The sequence below is a fragment of the Dermacentor andersoni genome, chromosome 2, assembly GCF_023375885.2.
Source record: "Dermacentor andersoni chromosome 2, qqDerAnde1_hic_scaffold, whole genome shotgun sequence".
Lineage (NCBI taxonomy): Eukaryota > Metazoa > Arthropoda > Arachnida > Ixodida > Ixodidae > Dermacentor > Dermacentor andersoni.
In genome coordinates, this window is record NC_092815.1 from 55,135,330 (window position 1) to 55,162,436 (window position 27,107).

At 49.8% G+C, this 27,107-nt stretch overlaps 1 protein-coding gene across 1 annotated transcript in view; it reads left to right on the forward strand.

Annotated features, from left to right (window-relative positions):
- Nucleotides 1-19,359, forward strand: part of LOC126542283 (BMP and activin membrane-bound inhibitor homolog) — a 40,908-nt gene extending 21,549 nt beyond the window's left edge. The window contains exons 2-3 of the mRNA XM_050189290.3: nt 10,497-10,811; nt 11,722-19,359. Coding sequence (XP_050045247.1) covers nt 10,497-10,811; nt 11,722-12,026 — 620 coding nt within the window. The 3' untranslated portion in view covers nt 12,027-19,359. The remainder of the gene's footprint in view (nt 1-10,496; nt 10,812-11,721) is intronic.
- Nucleotides 19,360-27,107: the final 7,748 nt, after the last annotated feature.

The window sequence follows — 27,107 nt, forward strand, 5'->3', positions numbered from 1 at the left end:
GCGTGGGGGAGGAGGTTCGAGGCACTCGCGGGGGCCGCGCACCTGAGGGCTCGCGCGCGCAACACACCGCCGCTGCCTCCGCTATGCCTTTCTTTATAAACAGGGCTGCTTCTCCGATCCTTCCAAGCCCTGGGTCGCCGCGCAGGCAGTCAGTGACAGAATTCTGCGGGGTGCTTTCTATGTTGGCAGGCATTTGGCGCGGGTCGGAGAACCTAGATACGCATCGTACGTGGAAAGACACGCCGCGATGAGTTCGTGGCATGTCGTCCTGTATGGGGTGAGAAAGCTTGAGGCCTGTCTCATCTGGAGATGAACTCAGTGGAAGAAACTTCGCGAGTGCGCGAAGCGAGCAAGTATATGAGTAGCAGTTCATAGTGCGTTCAACTTGTAGAGAAAAAGAAAATCTTCGTGCCCTTCCACTCTGTGAAGAAGGATGACCAGCGAAGCTGTGTATGTGGGCCCCTTAATGGCGAACTGTACCTCCGCCGCAGGTCGGCCCGGCATTGCACTATGTTCGGGATCGGCCCAGGTATGGGGTGTTTTTGCTTACCGCGTCAACGACACGAAAATTTCCTTATACGGTAGAGGTATACAGCTCTGCTGTAAAAAGAGACAATAAATAGTGCGTCGAAGCTCTGTCTCTGAAGCTAAAGGAGCCATAAGAATTTTGCACGTGTTCTGTAAAAGCCCAGGACAGAAGTTGCTGACATTTCAAAAGTCAAGCAACTCGATTGATCAACCAACCGATGTACAGGAATTTGCCGTCAGGAGCGAGCAACCAGACATTTAACCTACAGAAGCAAACCAGCGATACCGAAATTTGTACTTACCGGGACATCGTGTGCCTTGGCTGCGTGCGGTGAGTAAGGATGCGGCCGCACAGAGACGATCTTCAGGGAAAGGCTCGAGCAAAATCATCCACGCACAGGATGGAAGACGCTTCTTCTGTATCTTAACTGCTCAGTACATGTTCGTAGCAGCAGACTAATGACTGGGTCCTGGGAGTCCAATGTTATTGCGGTCGCAAGCCGGCATTCACGTTGGGCCACGTTGTCAGATCTTACTAATTAAGGGTACGTTTGGATCACTTTTATAGCGTTTTGAATCTGACTTCATTAGGCGCCGTGTAGCTGTCATTGATCGCATCTTTGCGATAAATCTCATTTGTAATTAGTGCGGAGACTATCGTAAAGAAATTCAAAGTCGAAATCCGTTCATGGTTGTTTCGATGTCCTAAAAACGAGTGAAATGATAAGAAAATTGATGACAAGCTTAGCCCAGCAGCAAATTGCTTATATTGTGTTGGCTTTGAACTATACTCACGCACAAAGATGTCACGTGCTTTCTTGTAGTCAAAGAGCATCAGCAGATTTATTTCGTGTATTACAATTATTGCTTTTATAAGGGGCACAAAAAATGCGGAGGAACACGTAGTTCTGCGTGACACCTACAGGTACGTCACACTTTCATTGTTAATTACGACCATCGTCAGGCGAACGCGCTTACAATGTGCCGGATGAGTTCATTATTTTCTACCGGTAAAATGTGAGCAGGCACAAGTTTTGAATGTCAACTCGCGTAACAAACATAGATGTTTGCAGGTTTAAACAAGCGCGCGTTTTGCACTAGGCGCGCGTTTTCCACTCTTTCTCTAAGAAGAAGAAGAAAAAATAAGGAAAGAAAGAAAGAAGACTCCCGATAGATAGAAGCTCCAGTCAAGGAGTAAGAACTGGAAGCTCATCGGCAAGAACCAGGCGTATAAACCTGCGGGGATGTTCTCTCTCTTGATGTCTGTAAAACACTACTCGCGGTCATCGTGCCCAATAGTGTTGTTACAGAGCAACTTAAAGGTCCTTTTTCAAGAAAAGCGTTGTCGCTTGTTGCATTGGTGCCTCCCCGCGTTGAAGTTCAGCGCGGACCTGCCGTCTTTCTATGGCTTCGCAACTTGCGAGAATCAAATGGGCCAGGAGAAACAAAGCAAAATACACATTTGAAACCTTGGAAAGTGGGAACAAGAGGGGTGAGAGAGAAAGATAGCGGTCGGCAACAATATCCGTAATGCGCGACCGTGCCGCCGCAGCGAGCTTTAATCAGGGCGAATGCGCCCCGCCCCCGCGAGGCTTAGTGAATTAAGCTCCGTCGGTCGTTATCGCAATTACTCGGAAACGGGGCTAAATGCCCGCGACCAGATCGAATCTGCCGCTGCTGATCCTTTTTTTTTTCTCATATCGCGAGCTTGCACACGCTTTCCATCGCTCATCAGGCAGAGGTCTGAGCCAGCCCCCCCCCCCCCCCTCCCCAAGCACTGCCTAGATGTACGTGGGGAAGGGGGGGGGGCTGAAGGGGGGATGGGAGTACCCTCGCGAGTTTGTTTTGGCTCGAGACCGCCGATACTCGCCAGCGCCCGGTCTCCTCTCATTAAGAGGAGAAAAATGTGACGAAAGAAGAAAAATAAAGATACGGCAAAAGGAGAGAGACTGCGTCCAAAATATAAGAAGGCGATACGCAGAAAATAAACAAGGAGGGGGGGGGGCTACGATCGAGGCGCCACGACTTGCCAAGAAGGAAGCGAAGTAGAGGGAGAGGAGTGGCATCGGCGCCGTCGGCAGTTCGCCAAGTGAGCGCAGCAAACCCCCCCAAGAAGGGAAAAAGGAGCAATGAGGGCGAAAGGAAGGGTGTCGCAAGGAGAGCGCCGGCTCGCGCGCGCGCGCGCCGTGGGCCACGTTGAGAGAGCGGAGGGACGGAACGGGGCGCGCGGTGACGCCGCCGAGTCGGGCCTTCACGCATCCATGCGCACACGGCCGCGGGCCAGCGTCGTCGTCGTCGAGGGCGGCAGCGTCGGTGGCGGCGGCGCGTCTGATGGCCGACGTCATTATTCCGACCCGGGGCACACACATGTCCAAAACCTCGAGGCACGCTCTGGGGGTGGAAGAAAGCGGCCCCTCCCTCGCTGGGAGGCTGGCAGAACTCTGGTCCCCGCGCCACGGAGCCGCCGCAAGGGTGTCTCTCCTCCGGTTCGGAAGCTGCAGCAGAAACAGCAGCAGCAGCAGCAGCAGGGCAGAACGAAGGAAAGAGTTCCGAAGGGCAAGGGAGAGATGCGCGACGATATCGGCGACAGAAAACGAGGCAGGACCCCCCGCCTTCATCTAGGACCCCTACGGTGCCGCTGCTCTTGGTAGAGAATACGGAGATGCAGTTGGCTTCGCGTTGCCCTCGGTTTGTCCTCGTTTGCTGAGCGTTAATGCTAAGGATAATCTTACGTCGTTCATCCCCTCTTTCGCTCGCTCTTGAACGGAGACACCCTCCCCACCCCCCCTACCCCTTTCATATTTGGGCAAAAAAAGTAATCGGGACACAATGTCACACTCGAGAGAGGGAGGATGGGGGAGGGATCATTGCCGTGAAATTTCATTTTGCTTTGACTAAGCGTCTTCGCGGTTTCAAGCGTGCCTTATAGAGTGCACCTCCTGTGCGAAGTTGTGTAAACGAGAACTGAAGAAACATAGTCGTCACATGTCGCTTTCTTGAAAATATTAGCATAATTCGGATTTTAACTAAGGATGAAATGAACAGGCATCGAATTACATTTCAAACTTGGGAAGACCTGAGGTATGCATTTTCTGTACAAGATTGCATCAAAAGTGTCGTCCATTGAATATGTTGGAATAATTGTTGTAAGAAATATATATATATATATATATTGTTGTAATCGCACCGCTGGCACGAGTTGTTGGGGTCTCGGTGCTGGCGCCCGTTATTGCGAATGGGTCGCAAGCCCCAAGGGTAGCGTTGGCCTGGCGGCCTGGGGCACTGGAAACATCCGAAGGTCCCGGCAAAGCAAGAGAAGACTGGTAACAGAACAACTTGTTTATTCTAACATAGCAAAAGAGCGGCCGGTCAGTTTGACCGAAGTGGAGAGACGGGAGAGCACGTAACACAACAGTACAAATCGGAGCCTCTCTCCTGGCGTCCGGGGGCAGCTGCTCTTATACTCTCGGCGTCGCGGTCCAAAAGGGAAGGTCACGGGATGAAGGTCACGGGATGAAGGTCACGGGACGGCGGAGCATGAGCCCACGACGGCGCGAACGGTTGAGCCGAGAGACCTGCTGAACCGAGTGCAGTGACGCATCGCCAACCCGCCCACACGACGGCGCGAACGGTTGAGCCGAGAGACCTCCAGGCTCCTCATTCGGGGAACTCCGCTCCCCGGCTGCCGCGCTTTGACAAGCGAGGGCACACACACACACACGCACACACGAAGACACGTGGCACTGAAACACGCCTGGACACGCTTGGCGGGGAAGCGTTGCGGCGGCGTCGCACGGGCCAAAATGTCCGCCGCTTTGAACGAAGCCCCGGCGTCCGTTGCATCCGCGCCGGCATTACCGCGCGCTGTAGGCGAAACGTAACAGACCGCCCCGCCGGGGGAAGGAGATCCCGATGGTCAGGGGACTGCATCCGCTGTCCGGAGGGATGTCGCTCGATGATGCTCATAACCGTAGTCGGGCGTCCTTTGGCGTTTCTTGAGCGCAGCGCACAGAGAAGGCCTCGTTCTCACGTTCAGGTGCACATAGGACACTGCAAAGTGACTTCGGGAGAGTTGACATTTTTGTTCTCGTTTCCGGCAAGCGTTACAACTATGCCGAAAGTCAACCGCTCAGTCAGCAAGCACGGCACAACCCTCACTAAGCCCTGCCAGGCTCTTTCCCCTTTTATACTGCTGCCTAGTTCCTTACAGTAGTTTAGCAGCACTCAGAACGCGTCCACAAATCGGAAAAATTGCACTAAAAAGCACATCATCACTTTGAAACACTACACAAAAGCAATAGGTTAAAAATCCTGCCTCAGGAAGAAAAACATCAGTAACAAGCAATTTTGAGGCTGATTCCCACGTTAGGGGCTTCGACTTAAGCCATCGGCGTTACCGTTAAGACTCCCCTTTTTGTAACGCACCTCAAAGGAATATTGTTGCAAAGCGAGGCTCCAGCGCAGGAGGCGGCCATTTTTGGGAGAGATGGTCTGCAGCCATTGGAGAGGGCAGTGATCCGTTTCAATGATAAACCTCGAGCCAGCTAGGTAACATGACAATTTCTGAACGGCCCACACGATACACGCACACTCTTTCTCGGTGGCGCTATACGCCTGCTCACGACTCGTCAGCTTACGACTAGCATACAGGACGGGGTGTTCTACTTCTCCATTTTCCCGTTGGCACAGTACAACGCCCATGCCTCGCTCACTAGCATCACACTGAACAACAAACCCTTTTGTGTAGTCGGGCGATCGTAGCACAGGCTGGCTTGTTAGGGCGCTCTTTAGGGCGCTAAAAGCTCTTTCCTTCGTCTCATCCCAGACGACTGTTTGCGGCTCTGTCTTTCTTAGAGCATCCGTCAAGGGAGCCGCGATATCAGAGTACCTGGGGATGTACCTCTGATAGTAGCCGGCGACACCTAAGAACGACCGAATATCGGTCTTCGTACGCGGTTGCGGGAAGTCTCGCACAGCGGCCACCTTTATTTCAGAGGGGCGGCGTCGACCCCGACCAATCACGTGTCCGAGGTAGACAACCTCGGCCTGTGCTAACTGGCACTTGGGAGCTTTGACTGTCAAGCCCGCATCGCGCAGGCGGGTTAGCACTGCCCGCAAGTGCGCCATATGTTCAGGCCAGGATGCGGAGAATATCGCTACGTCGTCTAGATACGGTAAAGCGAATTCTTGCTGTCCCCGCAACACTTTATCCATGAGGCTTGAAAAGCAGTATGGCGCGTTCTTCAAACCAAAACTCAAAACTTTAGGACGGAATGTCCCCATTGGTGAAATGAACGCCGCATACCTACTAGCCTCTTCTGTAAGTGGAACCTGCCAATAACCCCTGACAAGATCTAGGGTGGAAATAAACTGAGCGCTACTCACTCTCTCAAGGCGCTCCTCGATGTTAGGGATTGGATAAATTTGATCCTTAGTGATGGAATTAAGCCTGCGGTAGTCGACGCAAGGACGAGGTTCCTTGCCCGGTACCTCAACTAAAATCAAAGGGGAGGTATAATCACTCTCACCCGCTTCAATAACACCGAGCTGTAGCATTTTCTTTACCTCAGCCTCCATAATATCGCTCTGGCGGGGTGACACCCGGTACGCCTTGGATCGTACTGGCTCTGGGGAGGTAAGTTCTATGTCATGAGTAAGGACAGAAGTCCTACCAGGCCTCTCAGAGAACAGACCTTGAAACTCTTGTAAGAGCTGGTGTAGTTCGGTTTTCTGCTCAGGCGACAGCGATGCTTTACTTATTAAGTCACTAATGACTTGATCGGTGTCTTTCCTGTTCGTCACTGAGCCTAGTCCCGGAAGCTCGACCGGAAGCTCTTCTAACTTTCCCGCATCGGGAATTTCCTCTCCAGTATCTGGTGCCTTTAACGCTACAGGCTCAATTTTATCCCGTTCGGGCGTGCTCTGAATACCAGCTTGCTGCGCCTCTGACCCTTTCTCATCGTTCAACAACGTCGGCCCTGCAACTACCGCCTTTGCAGCGAGCTCCCGAACCTTCGATCTGGTTAAGGCCTGAACGCTAGCCTCACCAAACAAAAGCCCCTTCTCGCGCAGGAGGTGATCGGACCTGTTCGAAAATAGGTACGGGTACTGGGGGGGCAGCATAGATGACACTGCGGCCTCCGTCTCAAGTGCTCCGAAAGGTCCTTCAATAAGCACTTTTGCTACCGGCAGACACACGCTATGAGCTTCCACTGCTTGCTTGATCCATGCGCACTCGCCCGTGAACATATCGGGTTCTACGTAAGAGGGGTGAACTACATCCATTGTAGCTGCGGAATCGCGAAGCACTCGGCACTCTTTCCCGTTCACGAGGAGGTCTCGCATGTAAGGCTCGAGAAGCTTGATGTTCTCGTCAGTGCTGCCTAATGAAAAAAACACGACTTTTGGTTTTGTTTCTGGGCACTGCGCCGAAAAGTGACCCGGCTTCTGGCACGTATAACACAGGCGCGCTTGCCTCGCCTCGAACCGCTTTCTGCGTTCGGCTTCGGCTGCCGCCGTCTCCTTACGTTCGGTCGGACACTGCGCCGAAAAGTGACCCGGCTTCTGGCACGTATAACAAACGCGCGCTTGCCTCATCTCGAACCGCTTTCTGCGTTCGGCTTCGGTTGCCGCCGTCTCCGTACGTTCGGTCGGACTGCTTTCACTCGCATCCGCACTACGTGTATCCCCCTTTGCTCTCAAGGGCGTGAACTTTGGCCTCTCAAACTTGGAGCCAAATTCACCCTTTTGACCGTCCTTAGCTCCACGAGCCCGACGCGTCACAAACTCCTCGGCTAACTCAGCGGCTCTAGCCACCGTACTAACGTCTGGCCTATCCAAGACCCAGTACCGCACGTTCTCAGGTAACCGACTATAAAACTGTTCTAGCCCGAAACACTGCAGAACTTTCTCGTGGTCACCAAACGCTTTCTCTTCTTTGAGCCACTCCTGCATGTTTGACATAAGCCTGTACGCAAACTCTGTATATGACTCACTTCTGCCTTTCTCATTTTCCCGAAACTTCCGACGGAACGCCTCCGCTGACAGCCTGTACTTTTTTAGCAGACTCGATTTCACTTTGTCGAAATCCTCTGCCTCCTCTCTCTCCAAGCGAGCGACTACGTCGGCCGCCTCGCCGGGTAGCAAAGTGAGCAAGCGCTGTGGCCACGTTTCTCGAGAGAACCCCTGCTTCTCGCACGTTCGCTCAAAGTTAACCAGGAACAAACCAATGTCCTCTCCAAGCTTAAACGGCCGCATCAGGTCAGTCATTTTGAACAATACTCGTTCTCCTGCACTGTGTGCCTGACTTCCATTACGAGCGCGTTCCATCTCTACCTCGAGACGCTTCATTTCCAAAGCGTGTTCGCGCTCTTCTTTTTCTTTCTGTTCTTTTCGTTCACGCTCCTGTTTCTCTTTTTGCTCTTTAAGTTCACGCTCCCTCTCCTCAATGGTCTCAAGGCATTCCGACAGCTCGTCATCCTCAGCTTCTAACTCAAGAATAGCCCTTAGCAGTTCTGGTTTTCTGAGTTTGTCTGAGACATCCAGACCCAACTCTCTTGCAAGCTCCAGCAATATCGGTTTGCGCAACGACTTCAAATCCATGGCTGCTCTGAATGCTGCTTTCTCTACTGCCTACTATTGTCTTGCCGCAAACTAACCCGGCAGCAACGACAACCACAATTACCAGCTCTGTTTCTAACACTAACAAAAGCCTGGCAAAACTCAGAAGAAGAAAGTCCCGCACTCACCAAACCTCGCAGCCAAGACTTCAGCGCAGTCGTTCCGCTGCAGGCAACCAGTCATCACACAGGGCTCGTTGCGCTGCTCCCGGATGGTCGTTGTGCTGCTCAGCATACAGTCAACCGCATCTCTTCGCTGCTGGCCTCCGTTGTCGCGATCTCTCCGCTGCCAACCAGTTGTAGTAATCGCACCGCTGGCACGAGTTGTTGGGGTCTCGGTGCTGGCGCCCGTTATTGCGAATGGGTCGCAAGCCCCAAGGGTAGCGTTGGCCTGGCGGCCTGGGGCACTGGAAACATCCGAAGGTCCCGGCAAAGCAAGAGAAGACTGGTAACAGAACAACTTGTTTATTCTAACATAGCAAAAGAGCGGCCGGTCAGTTTGACCGAAGTGGAGAGACGGGAGAGCACGTAACACAACAGTACAAATCGGAGCCTCTCTCCTGGCGTCCGGGGGCAGCTGCTCTTATACTCTCGGCGTCGCGGTCCAAAAGGGAAGGTCACGGGATGAAGGTCACGGGATGAAGGTCACGGGACGGCGGAGCATGAGCCCACGACGGCGCGAACGGTTGAGCCGAGAGACCTGCTGAACCGAGTGCAGTGACGCATCGCCAACCCGCCCACACGACGGCGCGAACGGTTGAGCCGAGAGACCTCCAGGCTCCTCATTCGGGGAACTCCGCTCCCCGGCTGCCGCGCTTTGACAAGCGAGGGCACACACACACACACGCACACACGAAGACACGTGGCACTGAAACACGCCTGGACACGCTTGGCGGGGAAGCGTTGCGGCGGCGTCGCACGGGCCAAAATGTCCGCCGCTTTGAACGAAGCCCCGGCGTCCGTTGCATCCGCGCCGGCATTACCGCGCGTTGTAGGCGAAACGTAACAATATATATATATATATATATATATATATTATACAGGCGCCAAAGCAGCAGGCCAATTGCGAAGCCAAGATGTCGCACTCATTTTCGTATATGTATGTATACAATGCAACATGTAGCACGTGGAACATAGAAAACTAATCGCGACAAGCATAATTACGGTGGCCGTCTATAACACTGCTTCTAAATTTATTCGGCTCTCCCACCCATGACCGTTATTATTATTTCACCGTGATTCGCACCGGAACCGAGGTGCACCAGCTGGCTGCGGTGTGCTGTCTCAGTCCGACCCATCTGCCTCCTCTTTCGATCAGCACACTATCTAGTCCACATAGTTTTCTTGCGCCCTTATTCCACTCGACGACACAACACCAGCTATCGCTATCTCTCTTCGCTCATTTACTCGTACCATCAATGCTGTCTGAAATTCGTTTCATTTACACAAAAACTCCATTTCTATTTCCACAAAAACATTAGTTGTTCACCTCATGTGCACACGTGTGTATGCCAGTTTAGTCCGTACTATATATATGCTCTGCTTAAGCTTCACTGAAGATGCCGGGAAGTGTGGGTGAAAGCGGCATCTACATATTTTCCTAAGTAATCCCTTCGGGGTGAGAAAGAGACGTTTATTGTAAAAGGAACGCTAAAAGCTCAGCTTGAATCTAAGTTCTAACATTGAGGAAGGAAAAAAGGGCAATAAAATTATATAATGGGCACGAAAATGGCAGCTCGATTGTACAGACTCTTTCGAAATTGGCCGGGCGCGGGTTGCGAGAGAGGCTGAATTCTCGCGCAATTTGCATCCACATTCAATAAAACAGCACTCTGTGCTATTTATCACGTATTGCTATTGATGGCTGCAATTCTAAATTTCTGGTAGCGTGCCCGGTCAGCGCAGGAAAGCTTTGCCGCAGATAGCGCGCTTTGTAGATTTCCCATAGTACGTTCAGAGTAAGGGGCAGGAGCTTTACGTCAGCCTTGAGACGTTGGTGACTCTGCCAAGGTCGTCGCACTGATACGCGAGTTTTACAGCTGGCTACGAAACAAACAAACATTATTCGTTTACATGAACTCGATCCGAGCGAGTCTAGTTGACTCAACCTGACCATATTTAGAATGCATCTCGCCGACCTGCACCTTGCAGGCGGGTTGAAAGAATTCGCCTCCACGCTCGTTCGGCCCGAACCGCTAACGTTTATTTGAACCCGATGACCGGTTTTCGGGCCGACAAGCCTACTCGACTTGACTTTATCGGTTTCATGCAAACGTATCCAGTGCTTGTAGTACATATACTGTAGCTGGCGGGGCCCACTGACGCCGCTGTACGCCCGATTCTTTGCAGCTGACATCCGCTGTCACTGCAACCTGGCACCGTGCGTGTCCACGGGCTACATGTGCAAGTCTGAGTTGGGACTCTGCTTCTCCGAGAGCGTCCAGATGACGTCGCTAGTCCTGAACGCCGCCGCGACGACGGCGCCACGCCACGGCTGCGTCGACCTTCTGGCCGACGTGGCAGACGAGGCCAACTACGGTTGCAAAGAGGATGACGGTGCATCCTCGCCTATTTTGGAGGCTCCTCAGTCTTCAGAAAGTCGGCAGTGCTGCAGCGATGACATGTGCAACTTCCAGAGGGACTTCCAACAGCCTGGTGCTTCCGGTGAGTGGTGCTATAGGTTGGAGAACGTGCTTTTGCATTCGCCTGCAAAGCCCTGACAGGATTATTGTGGTAAAGGCAGCGCACCTTTGAACACATGGACGAACACGGGAGGAGACAAGCACGTGCTTTCTCTTCTTGGGTGTTCGGCTATGTATCCACGAGGTTTTTAGAACACTAAAGGATAACTGACTGGCCCACCACTGTATCCTTAGCAAGCTCTTCTCAGGATTGCCTGACCGCCGACTAGTAGGGCTCTAATAGCCGTATTCTTGACGGTGAATAAAAAAGTGATGACAGCAACACCTACATTTTACAATTAACGTCGAGCACAGGAAGAGTGTCTAGGTGGCACGTGAATAGTCGTTCTCTTACTTTGCAATCATCCTTACGCGGAAAAGCAGTAGTAGCACACTGTCTTTCTCAAGTTCCGTCCATACAGATTTGCTGCGTCTGTGAGCTGTCTCTTACTAGCATCTAGCGTAGCATATCCACTGCCAGATTCATTTTTTTCGTTACCGGCCTTGGCCTAGTTCCAATATAGTGCCGCGCCTTTCTCCGCTCTCTTCGCGACAACGTTAGATCCATGCCATCTCGCCACTATTACTGTGCTCTGACAGTTTTGTATTTCCCGATGGCTGCCTATCAAGTCCCTCCAAAGGCCTTCCCGCCTGGCACAAGTTCACTAATTGCATCTGGGCTTGAAAACTAACAATAGCTCCAACATCACCATCTCACCTATATCGCCGTCCATCTACCCAGCTGTCCTGATCGAATTCGGCCTATCGCCAAAAGCACCAGAGATTGCACTTCATCTGTCGACACTCATTTAACGCGTGCGCGGCGTGTTGGCTAAGGACAGCTCATGTAAGAGTGTGTTGTTCCTAAAGTAATGACCCCTCTGTTCACGCAGAATCGCGGACCAGGGGAGGCGGCGAGCAGCACACATCGTCCCTGACGCGCCTGGTGTGGTTCCGGGCGGCGGTGATTGCGGTGCCCATCGCCGGCGGCTCGGTGCTCGTGCTGCTCGTGCTGCTGGCCGCCCGTCTGCTGCGCAAGGACAGCGAGCTTCCGTCCACGGCCTCCGCCAACTTCCACGAGGCGCTGCACAAGGGCCGGCACCGAGGCCTGCTTCGCGCCTGTGTGCGCCGCTGTTGCTGCCTCAACGGCGACGGGGCCGCAAACGACACGGACAAGGGTGCGGTCGTGCTCGTCTAGCGTGCAATCCCGGGCAGCCGCGCTGTGCAAGAATGTGCGCGCGGTCAACAGGAGGGCTTCCAGCATCGCTACCACACCACCTTCTTCACTCGTGTTGTTAACTTGTTTTTCTAGCGCGCTCTTCTTTTTTTCGATTTTATTTATTCCTACGTTGTGCCTTGAATACGCTTGAAAGACGTTTCCGCCTCGTGGTGCCAAAGAGTGCTTGCAAAAAAAAAAGAAGAAAGTAAGAACAGTTGCTTGTTAGCCCGTGCTGGAGCCACGCACTGAACTGTCGCCGGCGCCGCCTTGTTAAAGGGACACTAAAGCGAAACAATAAATCAGTTTAGGCTAATGAAGTACTGCTTGAGAACCCTGCAGGCACTTATTTCAAAAGAATAGTTTGATTATTAGATGAGAAAATGAAGGTCCAAGTATCAGTATTTGAATTTCGCTCCGAAACCCCAGCGCCGGTACGTCAGCGTGACGTCAGGGATACCAAAGTATGTTTTCGCATTTGGGCCGCGTTAGCTGAATAAAGGTTCCCGAAACTTGCCACGTTTCATATTTGGTTCCTTTAGAACACAATGTAGTCAATCTGTAACGCTATATATAATTAGTAGGCCCTAGAAGATGCCATCAAAATCCAAGACGTCACAGCCCACAGGTGCGGGAACTTAAGTAGGCGTCGCCACCCGTATTTCGTTCTTGCATTTTTTTCTGGCTTTCCAAACTTCTTATCGTTGTAAGAGTGGTGTTTTTGGCGTTGTAGAACGGTAATTTACTGCTGCAGAAGAAATCATTTTTCACTTTAGTGTCCCTTTAAGTAAGCGAGTTTCACACTTTTAATTCACATTTTTGCGGTATGTACGACCGTCGCAGAAATGCCTAGGAACTGTTCGCCAAGTTGTTGCTCAGGTAGAGGCAGTTTCGCCAAAAAAATTATAGAAATCCAGAATTTTCACAATAGGTTTAAAAGGCCAATGTGGAATTCCAGCGTTGGGAAGAAAAGTTGCTTTGAATTGAATGGATTTCACCATGATGCGAAACTGCGCTTCCTCGACGCAATGCCGAACTGGCATTGCTTGTTTCGTGCTGCTTCCTGCGAAAATTAGTCATGCATGCTAACCTGCGGAGTAACGTGAACATGGCCTCAGTATAGATATTCTTCAAGGGCTCGACGACAGTTCAGAGACGCTGCGTGGTTAACTGGCGGGAACCTAGTCATTGCGTGAGCGAGTTATTTGCTTCGTATGTTGTTTTCAGTGTTTGCGTCGTTCCGATTTTTTTTTTTTTTTTTCGCCGGGAGCTGGTCCCGCCATAATGCATTTTTGAGGTGTTGCAGGCTATATGTGACGTTCAGCCAAACACTCTACAGAATCTTTTAGCGAATCCTTAACACAAGCGACGTTATGCTTCCAGCGCTAATTTTGTAATACTTCGGCTGAAGATATTCAGCTACTGCAAACTTCCATGTCGGACCTTTCGGCCATGAAGAGGCGATGCATTTAGTAGCTCTGAGAACGGTCCCAGTTTAGTTCATGAGAGTGCGGCGTCGTAGAATTTTATACCTCGTTCGCGTCTTGCATTTGAATTACCCGACTGCAACAAACAGTCGCTCGCCTTTGGTAGCCTGTAGAACCAAGAAACACCAACTGTGCTTGGTTTCGTAGTTTACGCGAGGTTATACTAGAAATCCTACTTCTCCCGTTGCTCGCTCACACTTACGCTTTCATGGCTTCCCATTTAAATGATGACGCCATATTTTTGCTGGCAAATGATGCCTGCCGTGCTTCCACTGAGTACCTAAATCACTTATATGTGCTGCATTGCAGATACGCTTGCTAGTACACACTGAATAGAAGCGTGCCAGAGTAGTTTTTTCATGAACAGCAAGCCGTGCCGCCAGTTTGTTGGAGGTCCGTACACAGTCTCTGTGTCAGCATTGCCTTCGTGCCACTTTGCCTACAACCATTTAGCATCCTAGCTGTCTGTTTACCACAGTGCTATAGCTGCATCTGAAGTTACCTGTATATTACGTGAGCAAAGGGAGGTATTACCATCACCACCACACTTGAAGCCTTGTCCTTTCCGGACTTCGGAACCGCGGTTCCAATTGCCCTTGAAGTATGTACGTCCGCTTTCATGCACTGTAGAAAGAGTAGTCTCAGCTGACAGGTAGCCGTAGTATCAAAGGGGCCCCTCTTGTTCAAGAAGTGCCAAGCAGAACCCTTTAACGACTGCTGTAGGAAACGGCATGCTAGCACTGTAAGCGCTTTTGTTTTAAATATAAGCGACTTACCCAAATCGAGCCGAAATGGTTTCTAGCCTGAGGCGCCTTTTAGTCGCCCTGTCGTTCAGTGTGCAAAAGAACTTAAAAATATTTAGGCTGCGCATCAGCCACAAGAACGCTAGTCAACAGGTGCCTTCAGATCACGTGGATTCCGAGAGAAGTCGAACTAAAGGATTGCATCAATTTGCATTGCGCACGATGGTATCCGTTACCTAGGTTGCGAAATAATTGAACCGCAGCCACGTTAATCAGGTGTTTGCCCTTGTTCATGCAGGGTAGCTCAGACTGGGGCGCGCACGCAAGGTGCACGTTGCCGAAGTGCAGAAAAAAAATAAGGGCAGGTAGGCGCCGGAAATCTGCATGTTGCACCGAGATTAGATCTACCTTATCGCGCGATTTCTATGCGCAAAGAAAAAGAATACGGATGGCCGACAGATAGAAGTGCGCTTCGCGACAGCAATGCTGTGGGGTGGACCTGCGTTTATTCTCACTGTGCGGTCCGGATAACCTCGACCGACCACATCAGCCGGATCGAGACGGCTGCTAACTGTACAAGGCGTCTACATGAATCCGACAAGAGCGGGCCGGGTAAACGCTTCCTAGATAGCGCAAGACATCCATGACGTCATGCTACCTTGCCCGACTGCCATATAATCTAATGGGGATGCTCCCGAGTGAGCCGCGGTGATTTTGCCGTTACCACTTTCGTCACGCCGGGCTTGGAAATGAAAATTTCGGTCCATTTAGCATGAAGTCGTAAAGCAGAGTGCGCAGGCCTACCATCTATAGGAGGCGTTGGTCGAGTCGACGTGTCGAGCTGAGATTCGCCTGTCGCGCCCATTAAATGCCAGGCGGTCGAACTGAGCGAGCGTCGAGTTGGACTTAGCCAGAGCATCCCCACCGTGCGCATTGCCTCAACCCGACCTGCCGGCACGGCGCGTGTGAATGCAGACGGACCGGTTCGCACCCAGCAACAAATAACAAGAGGCGCAGTTTATTCGCTTTGTTTACTCGGGTCGACACGAGTTCATGTAGGCGTTGTCGGATCGGGCAGTGTCATCCCAACCTCTAACTCGATCATTTCGCGTCGGGTTCATGTAAACGAAGGCATAACAAACATTCCAGTTTTCTTTTTTGATTTCGATAAAAATTCAAACCTTGAGCGACCAAACCTATATTCTCCTAATAACGATCTAACGTCAAACGGAGCAAAAATGAACTGAGAGGTACGGATCCTATTTGTATTTGTGCCTCTCTCTTTGGTGCCAAATCGCCAGGCCATGTTATAACCATATTACGTCAACTGCGTCGCGCCGTCCCATCGACCACGAAAGATGCCAATAGGCTGCCTCGTGAAAGCTTCCCGTACGTAACTTACACGCACAATGCAAAGATCGCTTAATAGCGCTAAGTAGTGCGACAATCACGGCAGCGCCGCACATTGCACATTTGCCTATAGCCTTAACATAGCGTCGCTTCTGTGGGGGCGGCTGCGCACGGTTTATGCAAGCACACTCATTTTTTACACACACCAGCCTCTCTTTGTCGCATGGACGCCGAGCACGTAGCATGTAGAAGTATATAAAGTTTCAGGTGCCCTCCACGCAAGTATAATATATACGACATGTAACGCACGGGTGCGCGCGCGCTTCAAGCTCAACCGTCTCTTACCTGATTGCTTCCTGCCTTACAGTAAAGAGCAATGGCTGAGTAGCTGTAGTCGGGAACGTAGGAGCGGAGTGCTCTGCCGCCCGTGGTCACGTTGACATCCGGAATTGGGGCAAGTCCTTGCACGACGACCCACTCCCACACGGCGTTCTTGGCGGCAGCTATAGCAAAGCAGCGGTAGGCCACGCTGGTGTGGATGGGCAGTTTGCACGTGATCGGATGAGCTGCTGGATCGTGCGTTAAGGGTCTCGCGACACGCTTTGCGCCTCGACGGTTTAGCGAATGAGGGATGCTGCCTGCATTATCGCTCATCGTGTCTATAGAGCACTGGAAGCGTCGTACGCGCCTGACCGCACGGCCAGACTACTGGTCCCGTCGAGCAGCAAGTTGAGTACTTTTGACCGAGGCTACCCCGTCGATGCGAAACGTCTTTAATTGGGCGAATTTTTGTTTCTCAATTCGCATAGGCGTGACGTAATTCAAGCGCACTTCGAAATTGTCCCAACGAAGACAGCCTCCAGCCCCATCTACGCCAGCGCGACTTCCTCCCATGACGCACAGTGTGCTTCAGAATGCGAGTCGCGTATTACTTCACTGAAAAAAACGCACCTAGCCGCTGCTTCAAACTTTAACGCACTTCGCATGAACGGAAACATCCAGCGAGGAACGGTACTACAAGCTCACAGTTAGACTTTGACACTGTATGCGAAAATGCGAACTGATTGCACTCTTCAACTAATGTTTATACAATCGCCATGTTTTGGGATAGTCCGTAGTATACTAGTCGAAAGCCCAATACTATCACGATTCTTACAAGTGTCATTAAAATTGAAACGGCTTGGAGAACATATTTTTCCAGTCTGAAAGTCGCAAGATTACTGGTTGAGCCCTTCACTACGTTCACTTTGGTTACAGCGCATGCTCCTGTAAGGTCTTCGGAGGTGGAGACAGTAACGTGCTGTCTACTTATAAATAGATCGGACAAAGTTTGCCACATTTCCTTTGTGCTAAGCGCTTGTAATATTCGTCGTCGCTACAGCCGGTGCTGCCATGTTTCTTTTTTTTTTCCCCCTAATTCAGAGGCTTCTCGAATCTTGCTTTGTCGTCATAGGGTAATCGCCCACGGAACGAAAGGTTGCAGCATGCCTTGGTAAGCGCGATGGTGGCGCGGGCTTTCGCGTTAACACTCGCACGAGTGCGATTAGACGGATAGCCAAAACAGGTTGGGCCAATGCAAACGATAGCCATGCGCAGGTCCTCGTTACCCGGGCCGAGAAAAGAAGCCGCATGTCGCTGCCACCGGGGATGATGACGGCGCAGCTGTTCGTTTCACGCGTGGCGGGCAACGACGCTGAAACTGTTCCTTGATCCGCGCGGCCGAGCTAAACATAAACCCAGAGATGGCGCAATGGCTGGGTCTGTACCCGAGGCGTCACGCCCAGAAAGCAAATGCGCGCTAATGGAACGCAAAGCGCTTCCGGATGACAAGACCGGTGGGGCGTAGTTTGCATGTCGACATCACGCGCCTGTGTGTCTCCGCTCATGCCGGCGCACAGTGTCAAGTTATTTGCGGCTTCATGACGCCGGAGCTGCAGCCGAATATGCGTGTTTACTTGCACGACGTGTGATGACCGGCATCACCCGAGTTTGTTTCTGTAGGTCCGCTGAGCTCGCTGCACGTGCATAATAGTTTGCCGTTCCTTAATGTACAGGCGGAGCGGGAAAATAGCGTACAGCCGACAACTTTTCCGTGTGTAGAGCGTGGTGTTGGAGTGTTCTGTACAATTGGCCCTGAATTCGACCAATTCGCGATTTCTCAAGTGTTGAGTGTTTGATGGGAAGCAATGCATGCTTATTTTGATGTTATTTTGATGGTCTAAGTGGGTCGGCTGCGGCAACGGTCCTCCTCCACAGGTGTTAAAAAAGTCTAAGCCCAAGTAACCCGGCGTCCGCATAAGAGGCGAAAAAAGCCCCTCTTTCGCGGTAGCGATCCTGCCCTCCCAAATGGCGCTGCGTTTTGTCCCGCCTTGGGTCATCGGCCTGCGCCGACATATAATGGAATTAGGAATTAGCCATGTAGGAGTCTTCCTGCATGCCCATGTCAGCGTGTCTGAGAAAGTATATCGATGGTTGGATTTCGCACAGTGAGAAAGCCTCAGCACCACTCTCACACGCGGAGATGAACGATCCGCTTCATTTAACAAAAATGCCAGCTTCACAATGCGGAAGCCAGACAAAGACGAGAAGAGGGACGAAGACGAGCGCTTCGTCCTTGTTCTTGTCTTTGTTAGCGTCACGAATCGCCAACAAGCCCAGGTTGCTCCAACCTTGCCGTTCTAATGGGTATCCTGCACTCCTATTTGCGTGCCCACGTGCAAACAGGGTCGCTTCGCTTGTGTGTCGCCCAGCCGCAAACGCGACGCTTTCACACCCCAAATTTACGCGAGAACTTAACAGTGAAAATAGGAATAAGCTTCGAAACCGAACAAGAAAAAATCAATTTTGCTTCGCACGATGTAGAAATCAAAAACACTGTCATTTTATACTCCGTGAAACAGTAGCACCACATGTATGTCTGGTGACCTTTAGATAAGTAGGGTCGTTAACCATTGGCGGAATGCATTAGTTTAGGTGCCCATCCACAGGTGGCGCGACCTTAAGTAAATCTTTGCTTTAGGCCAAAGAGTGTGCCAATTGTCGAAACACGGGGCCAATCGGAAGGTTTGCTACTTTAGTTCTCTGCGCATGTGAAAGCCGAGAGCCTCCGAAGGCAGTGTGGAGAAAGGGATGTCGTGCGCATGGATGCCCGATAAAAAATAAAGATACGCCAAAGCTGTCCACGTACCTGCCACAGCCACTGTTACATTATGCATCCTGTATACGTGCCATGCCCGGCGCCAGCAGGCTTCTTGCCCGCAGACAAAAAAATAAATAAACACAAAAAAAAAAGACAGCCCACGCCGTGCGCCGGGCGCCACCGCGTGTCTTGTGCCATAGAATCGACATTTTTGTACATATTTTTCTTATTGTGCTGTACAGTTTTCTATGCTTGACTTCGCGGAGCGGAGGCCCCGTCTGTAAGGCGTGACTGCTCTTTCGCTTTCGGCCGGGGGAACCGATTAAAAAGAACTTTAAAAAACAAATGAATAAAACGCGCAGTGTCAGTGCCAATGCCGACTGCGCACCGACTCCGCCCATTCCCTTATGCGTGGTGCCGGTGCGGAGTGCCATTTCTGTTTTGTGCCAGCGCGAAGGCTTCCCTTTTTTAACACACACTGTTGTATATATGAATTATTATACATTATTATTATATTTAAGAGAAAGCCACGCTGGCAAAATGATGTACGATGCAAGAGAATAAAAAAGAAATCTGATCGCTGAAGCAAACCTGAATACATTGTGCCTCTGTATTCTTTTCATGCTTGTCTGACAAATCACAGCGTACCCGCCGTGGTTGCTTCGTGTCTATGTGTTGTAATAGTAACTCGTTTATTCAGCTTATTTGCGCTCTTATGCGCTGCGGTAGTGAAGAGATGGGGATTAACGGAGGCAGAGTCTGCTATCTCCGCATTCTTGAGTGGGCTCGGAAGCAGCAAGTGTGGCGTGAATTCGATCGGGCGCCCTGTCCTGCTTAGAGACTCCACGCAGTCGTTCTTCCACCGGTGGTGCCGCCAAGTCACGGAGTAGTGACAGGAGAGCCCGCCACACTGCAGTTCCATAGCGTGCTCTATAGCGATGATTATGCCGCTGAACACGTCCATGCGTGATATCGGCAATGGGCCCCGCTGTATGCTGGAGAGCGCTTTGGTTCGAACCGCGCTATGACACTGGACAATGCCAGAGCAGGTGGTCCAGATGAGCCCAATGCTGGCACTGGCAGGTGTCGATGCTGACTCACCATTGCCTCGGGATCGACTGAGCAGGAACGGCGCCTGCAGTGTTTCCGTCTGTACCCGCCTGATTTCCACAGCATCCCTGCGAAAGGGTTTCTGGGAGGGGATCGGGAGTGTGGATAGCAGGTTGACGACAGCAGCCAGATAGGCAGTGCGTTTTGCCCTGGCCTTTTGCAGCTCGAAGGTGGGGTTCAGTATTGACTGTCGTAGAGTCAGGTAAGTTGAGTGGCTATTAGGCTGTTTCGCTTGCGCGGAGAGCAGGTGCGCACGCGCAAGCCTGCGGTTCATTTCATTGCCAGAGATCCCGCTGTGTACAGGTATCCATTTGATTATCACTTGGCGTCCGAGCCTTTCGGAGGTGGGTGACCTCTTGTCGGAGATTTCGTTGCAGATCGCCACCATAGAGGATGTTGGCACACGCTCTAAATGCCGACCGCGAGACCGTGCAAATGTTGTGGATAAGAGATATTGGCGTTTTGTGCAGTCACTAGTTACATGTGCATGTAGTCGTAGATTACTTTCACCTCTTCCTTAGTACTGGTCGAATATTGGAGGATTGGTGCAGTCGTCGGCCGCGTTCGCCAGTAGTGCAGCTGTACCGAGCAGAAGCATACCTGCTCTGACTGATCTAATTCGATTAATAAGGCAGCGCCAGTGTATATAGAACGTTCGTGCGGAGCAAGTTGCTGCATGTGCCGGAGATTACGCTTTGCATAAGCCAGTAGCTTGCCTAATTGTTGCGGGCCTATATTCGTCGGTAGCGGTTTGCCGTTTGCGATGTATGCGATGTGGCACCACGGTGTCGCACGTTGAGCAAGTGAGGGTGGAACTGTGACGCTGTACCCTAGCCTTGTCAGCAGATGCCTGCCAGCACGGCTTGAGCGAAGTCGGGCCTGCTGTGCACGTTACTGTGTGTGTGGCCAGTAGCTCGCTGAGGTCATTAAGACCACTGCAGATCCTAAGGGCCCCCAGTCCCGTGTGCTTTGGCTGGCTTATAACCAGACTTGGCTTCATGCACTAAGCGTTCGAAGGTGTGCATCTGAGTTCTCGGGACCGGATGTCCATATTATACGAGGGATTACGAATGCTTGAACGAACTGTCGCACAACTTGTTCCTTAACAGCGCGTTCTGTTTGAGATCTGACTGGAGTACGTGGAATATTTGCGGTGTACGACTTCACGGTTCTTCTGTGCCATGTATTGCACTACAGCATGTCCTCCAGGCGACATTCCCAGGATTCTATTTGTTGATTTTCTAGCAATGGGACGCTGTTCTATAGTGCGGTTATAAACCTACTGCTTCTCTTCTTTTGCCTTGATCGCCGTTTCTCATGGATTACAACGTATTCTTCTTTTTTTTTTTAGGTGCAATGCGTAAGCCCTACTTGAGGGGTACATGATTGTATTAACGTCGATGGGGAAGGGCAGGGTGGGAGGGTGTTCTGCAGAGGTTTCTCCTGCTGTCCCACTGAGCCTTCATTCTCCCAAGTAATCACATCGTCGGCATATATGGCGTAATGTACTCCTGGCATGATGTATTCCTGGTGCGGTGTTTACGGTGTCGCGCTGCTAAGCACGAGGTCGCGGGATCATATCCTGGCCACAGCGGCCGCCATTCGACGGGGGCAAAATTCAGAAACACCCGTGCACCGTGTATTTGGTGCATGTTAAAGAATCACAGGTGGTTAATGCTTCCCGGAGTCCCCTACTACGGCGTGCCTCATAATCGGATCGTGGTTTCGGCACGTAGGACCCCAAAATTTAGTTAATATTGTAACCACAGCGCGGCGTTCACTGCATCGATACCATCGTTCGATTCCGTCATTTATGAGCAAACTTTAAAACGTGTTGAAGACATTAAACGTGGCGGTGAACGGGCATCCAATAAATTCTCGAAAGTATGCTCGAAGTGCATCATAAGGGCGAGGCTTCGTTCCGACACATGGACTTACCTGTGTGAAGGCAGCCAATTAATCTTACGTGACCGGGCAGTTGTCTCACGTGATGTCGCCAGAAGATGAACAAAGCTTGCTGCGCATGACGCCTCGTAGCTGCACGAGACGGACCATATAAAAGTGGCACGCCAAGAATGGCAAGGTGGCCTTGACAAAGATTAGACCGCTTATTGAAACCTCGTGCGCCTCTCGGAAGGTCGCAATCCCTCTACAAACCCTCATTACCGGCGCAAAATCATTGGAGTTCAAGCCGGAAAGCTGGCTCACACAGTGCGATGCGCCGTTTGGAATGGTCTACGCTAAAGCGGACAACGCCGAGCCTGAAAGTAGCAGCAATTGTTTGTTTTCTTGGTCGCCATTAAGCCTGCTGGCATTTTCAGCTCAGCTTCGACATGCCATTGAACGAGCTACTCAAGGAGTACGACGTTTGCAATGTGAAGTCGTCTCCCTATTGTTCGACTTAAGACGCACAGTGCGTGCTCGCCATAGGATCACACATAAGATGCGTTTTCTCGCCATACACGTGTCTCTCTAAAAGGAAAGCCGGAACCTTTCTGTACAGAATATTACTCTGAAAAGATCATTCGCCTGGAAAAATGCTTTTGCTGCTTAAAAAAAATTGTGCCTTTTTTATTGTTGGGACATGTAACGTTGACATCGGGACATGCAGTGTTGACATTTCAATGTTGCAGACAGCAACGTCAAATGACGTGGACAAAATCTAATTGTTTGCTCCTGACACTTGGTTTTTCAGTTACGCAACAATCTTCGGCAGCAATGAAGAATGAAGGGCAATTCGTAAACAGTTTTATTCAACGCATTGGGTTATTTCAGAAGGCGTTCAGTATACATCATATATTTAACAGTAATACTTTCACATGCGCATATTTCGTACGCAAGCAATGAACGTGGCCAAGTTTACAACACACAACGTCGTCATCAAAGACCCACGTCTCGTTTCCATCAGGGAAAAGAACGCGAAGTTTAACACGAACCGGCAAGCCAAAACTTCACATTTCGCTATCCTGTAGCAGAAGTGCAATATGAATTTAAGTTAGGCGATATCCTACTGAACGCGACACAAGTCGGACGTCTCTGTGTCTGCACGATCTTTTGTAGAAATCTCTACGCCAGTGAACCGAAATACAAGAACACCATGATTCACCACGTGATTCACCTTTAGGCGTACATCACTTTCACACTTCCTATTACCAAACTTTATTCCCCTTTCCTTTCTCTAAAGCCCAGTGAACGTTCATTTCCAGTTTAATTCACACACTCATTCACCTCACAGAGGGAACACTGCAACGTACCTTGACGTCAGCTCCAGTCATTCTCGTTTAAAACAGTGAACTAGCACGGCTGGAGTTTTCAATGATCAAAGTCGCACTCTCCCTAAAAAGAAAACACATGTATCGCAAGAACCAACGGCACATAACCACAGAGACACAGAGAAAATGGATCATTTCGAGCACGGCAAACAGGTGTCATCGATGCCCCGACAGATTACGCGCGCGTATGCTACGCATGCGTGAGCTGGGAGAGCCTGGACATGTGATCTCAAGTGCGCACCACTATTTCATCATCATTATTATTATTATTATTATTATTATTATTATTATTATTATTATTATTATTATTATTACTATTATTATTATTATTATTATTATTATTATTATTATTATTATTATTATTATTATTATTATTATTATTATTATTATTATTATTATTATAAGTGATTTCAACACATCTCCTGCTAACGTTGTGTCAGACTGTAAAGGAACTTGCGTCACTGCAAACATACATTTTAATCAGTGAGATATACAGGGTGTTTCAGCGAACACATTCAATAATATTTGGAATTTGCCTGTGGCAGATAGCACAATTCTAGTCCATGAGTTGGTCTACCCGAAGAGGCAGACATTACTTGCTCCAGAAAATTGAAATGCATAATCGACTAATTAACAAAAATTCCCTTTATTAAGATTTTATCTAATTACATTGTGGCACATATTGCAATTTACAAATTCTAGCGGTTAAGACTGCTAGGCACATCTACTTGAAAAGAATTGTGCGGATGACGCCATTTACGAAATATGTGCCGTCTAACTTGCGGTAAAAATACACTGACGTTCCACTTACTTTCTTAACAAAGCGTCGTTTTGTGCATTGAAGCACAAAAGTAACTGGAACACCAATGCATTTCTCCGCGAAGCTCGGGAATAAATTTTTCGAAACAGGTGTCATCCTGAGTATTCGTTCCAAGAGGATCCGCCTCACGAATTCCCCGGCTAGAATTTGTAAATTCCAATATGTGCCACAAGGTAATTAGCTAAAAACTTAATTCGCGAATTTCTGGAAATTATTCGATTATGCATTTCAATTTTGTGTGCAAGCAATGTCCGCCTCTTCGTATAGACCAGCTCATGGACTAGAATCGGGCTATCTGCCACAAGGAATTTACAAATATTTTGGAAGTGTTCGCTGAAACACCCGCGGTACAAACGTTGAGGAAAGAAAATGATATTCGGATGGAGCGGGCCTAGCGTTCACAAGCCAACCACCTTGAACCTCCTCATAAACAGCTCCCTCATCCTTGGCTGTTCAGAGAGTCGTACACTGGGAGTTTGATGCACCCAAACAAAGTAGAGGAACCCGCGTGAAAATGAGCGTGAGACAAGCGTGCACCGAGGGTGGGCGTGGGGCGCACCGCTTGCCTATTGTGTTACACAATCACGTACTTATGATATAGTTACCGGCATTCCCTTGCATTCGCCTGCCCTTTCTTTTGCGCTGGACTTCAAGATTGTCACGTGGCGCTTCCTCCTATCATTTCCTTATTCCACGTTACTAAAAGGAAACGAGACTGCGCTTTGACAATCACCTGCTTTTTCAGATCACAAATTCTGCCGGCCATTTGTGACCGGTCACACCGCCATCTGTTACGTCCGCTTCATTAGTTGTCTTAGCTGTTTCTGCATGTCCAATTTAGTGCTGAACGCTCTCTCTGGCGCAGAAACATATCGTGGCTTGGTCTCTCAGCAGCTTCTTGGGACTCTGCGAAACGCAACCTACGTCATCGTTGGCACACATTTAGACGACAGTACTCCTTCAGTTCGATGCGCTTGACTTAGGATTCTTAGAATGCTCACCAGCGTGTAGATTCTGAGTTCACTTACTTTCATATCGCATTCAGGTAGCTCTTTCTGCGCTTTTTATTTGTTTATTTTTCTGCTCACGCGAGGCAAAGTAAAAGCGGCGTGACAAACACAGCAATACTAATGCGGGAATAGTACGAGCCGAAAGTACCGCCGAAAGTACCGGGCACTGAGGAAAGTGCCCGGTACTTTGGGCTCGTACTACTGGCTTCATGTAGTACTTTTTCTGAGTGTCGGCGACGTCATTCACATTTCTCGGCGAGAATCTAGTCAACGAGAACCTACGAACAACTGCCCGCTGTAGTTCCGTTGCCTCACGTTTTTCTGCTTATTTCAGAATAAGGCGAAAAATAAGAACAAAAGACGTCCAAGATGTCTGCGCGGGCTTTGGCCCTCTGGTGCTTTTCTCGACCGAATATCGAGGGCGCATTTTCCTACCTCCGTGTATAACGCAAATAGACTTAGCGTCTGGAACCAATGAAACATGAGCGAGAAAACTTTAATCACAAAATGGAAACGCTTGAATGCTTTCGTTTGACCTAGGACATACTCCGACATTCAATACACCATTATTTGTAGCGGGAAGTTAACAGTTACGAGTGTTAATAGCACTTTCATATCAGATCAGTCAACGCTGCCATGATTTCACGTGCTATATAGTGATTGAGTTTCCCCGTTCGCATCTGATTTGTCCACGATAGTACATCCCTGATCATTGTTCTTGCAGCACGTAGTCTGCCAACAGTTATCGTGAACGTGCAATACAAAACATTGCCAGAAAGCTTTTCCTTGAAACACAAGTTCAAGCCCCGTTCGATGCCCAGTGTTCTTGAGCAGTGCGACCACTGGACATCGCTGTAATTTTCACGTTCTATCGTTATTAATGAACTGGCCGTTAATGCTAACCATGTTCTTGTAAAATGAAAGCTCGAAATGTTGAAGATATGCCGTATGCTGTAATGCTCCAGAATTTTAATTTGACTGCGTCTGCAATTAGACACGGTTTCGGCGTACACCTGTTTCGCTAGTGTTCGCCCAGTCGGAGTCGCGCAGCCAATGTCATCTGCTCAGAAAACATCTCTGCCGTCTTTAAACGCTACGCACAATCTAGTCCAATTTCATGAACATTTTATGTTTCTTTCTTTCTCAAGCACGCGGTCCGTAAAAAAAGGCATTAGCGAATTGTTATGCACAGTTTTGATGATTTCTCGGCGTCAACCGTTAATGCACAAAGAAAGAAGTATAATGTGTCCTGTTGCTGAATATCACGCAACCCATTACCCACACAGGCACACACGGCAACGCGTCGAGAGTGAAGTACGTGCCTCGACAATGTACGTGCATCTTGGCAGCATCTTTCTTTCTCTTCATTTTAGACGTGCTCACGGACGTGTTCTTGTTGTGAAGTAGCCAACCCGTGGATATCATCCTAAATAATCTGGGTCCTATAAAGGGACGCCGTCTAAGAGAGTTCCTGCGCAACTTCACTCTCTTCAAACAAACGTCGTAGCTTTCACAGCGAACTGTTAAGAGTTCCATCACGCAGTTTAAATGTTCTCTGTTCCAGCATAATAAACACCCTCGGTTACATCGCCTTCCGGATCAGACAACTGCACCGCATAGCGGAGTGCGCAGAATGGGAATATAATACGGGGTGATCACTTTTAAGTTTTACGTAATCGTTAAAAGATCGCCTGTGGCAGACAGCAAATTCTTGTTCTTCAGCTGGATCATTTAAAGAGGCGGAGATTTCTAGCTCGAGAAATCGGAATACATATTCAACTAATTACCAAACATTCACTGATTAGCTTCTTAATTGGTTACTTTACGGCACATATTGCAATTTACAAATTGCAGCCGATGAGCCTGCGAGATGTATCTTATCCACTTGAAATGAATTTCCAGGATGACACCAGTTTCGAATTTCGAGTTTATTTCCCAGAATGTGGGACGAAATACGTGCGAGTTCCAGGGAAGGTTACTTTGGTGCTTCGATGCATAAAAGAGCATTTTTGTTTAAAAAAAAGTAAATGGAACAACAATGCATTATTCCGGCGAATGTTACGGCCCATATCTCTAAACTAATGCCATTCTGGAAATTCATTACAAGTGGATGCGCCTTGTAAACTCACCAG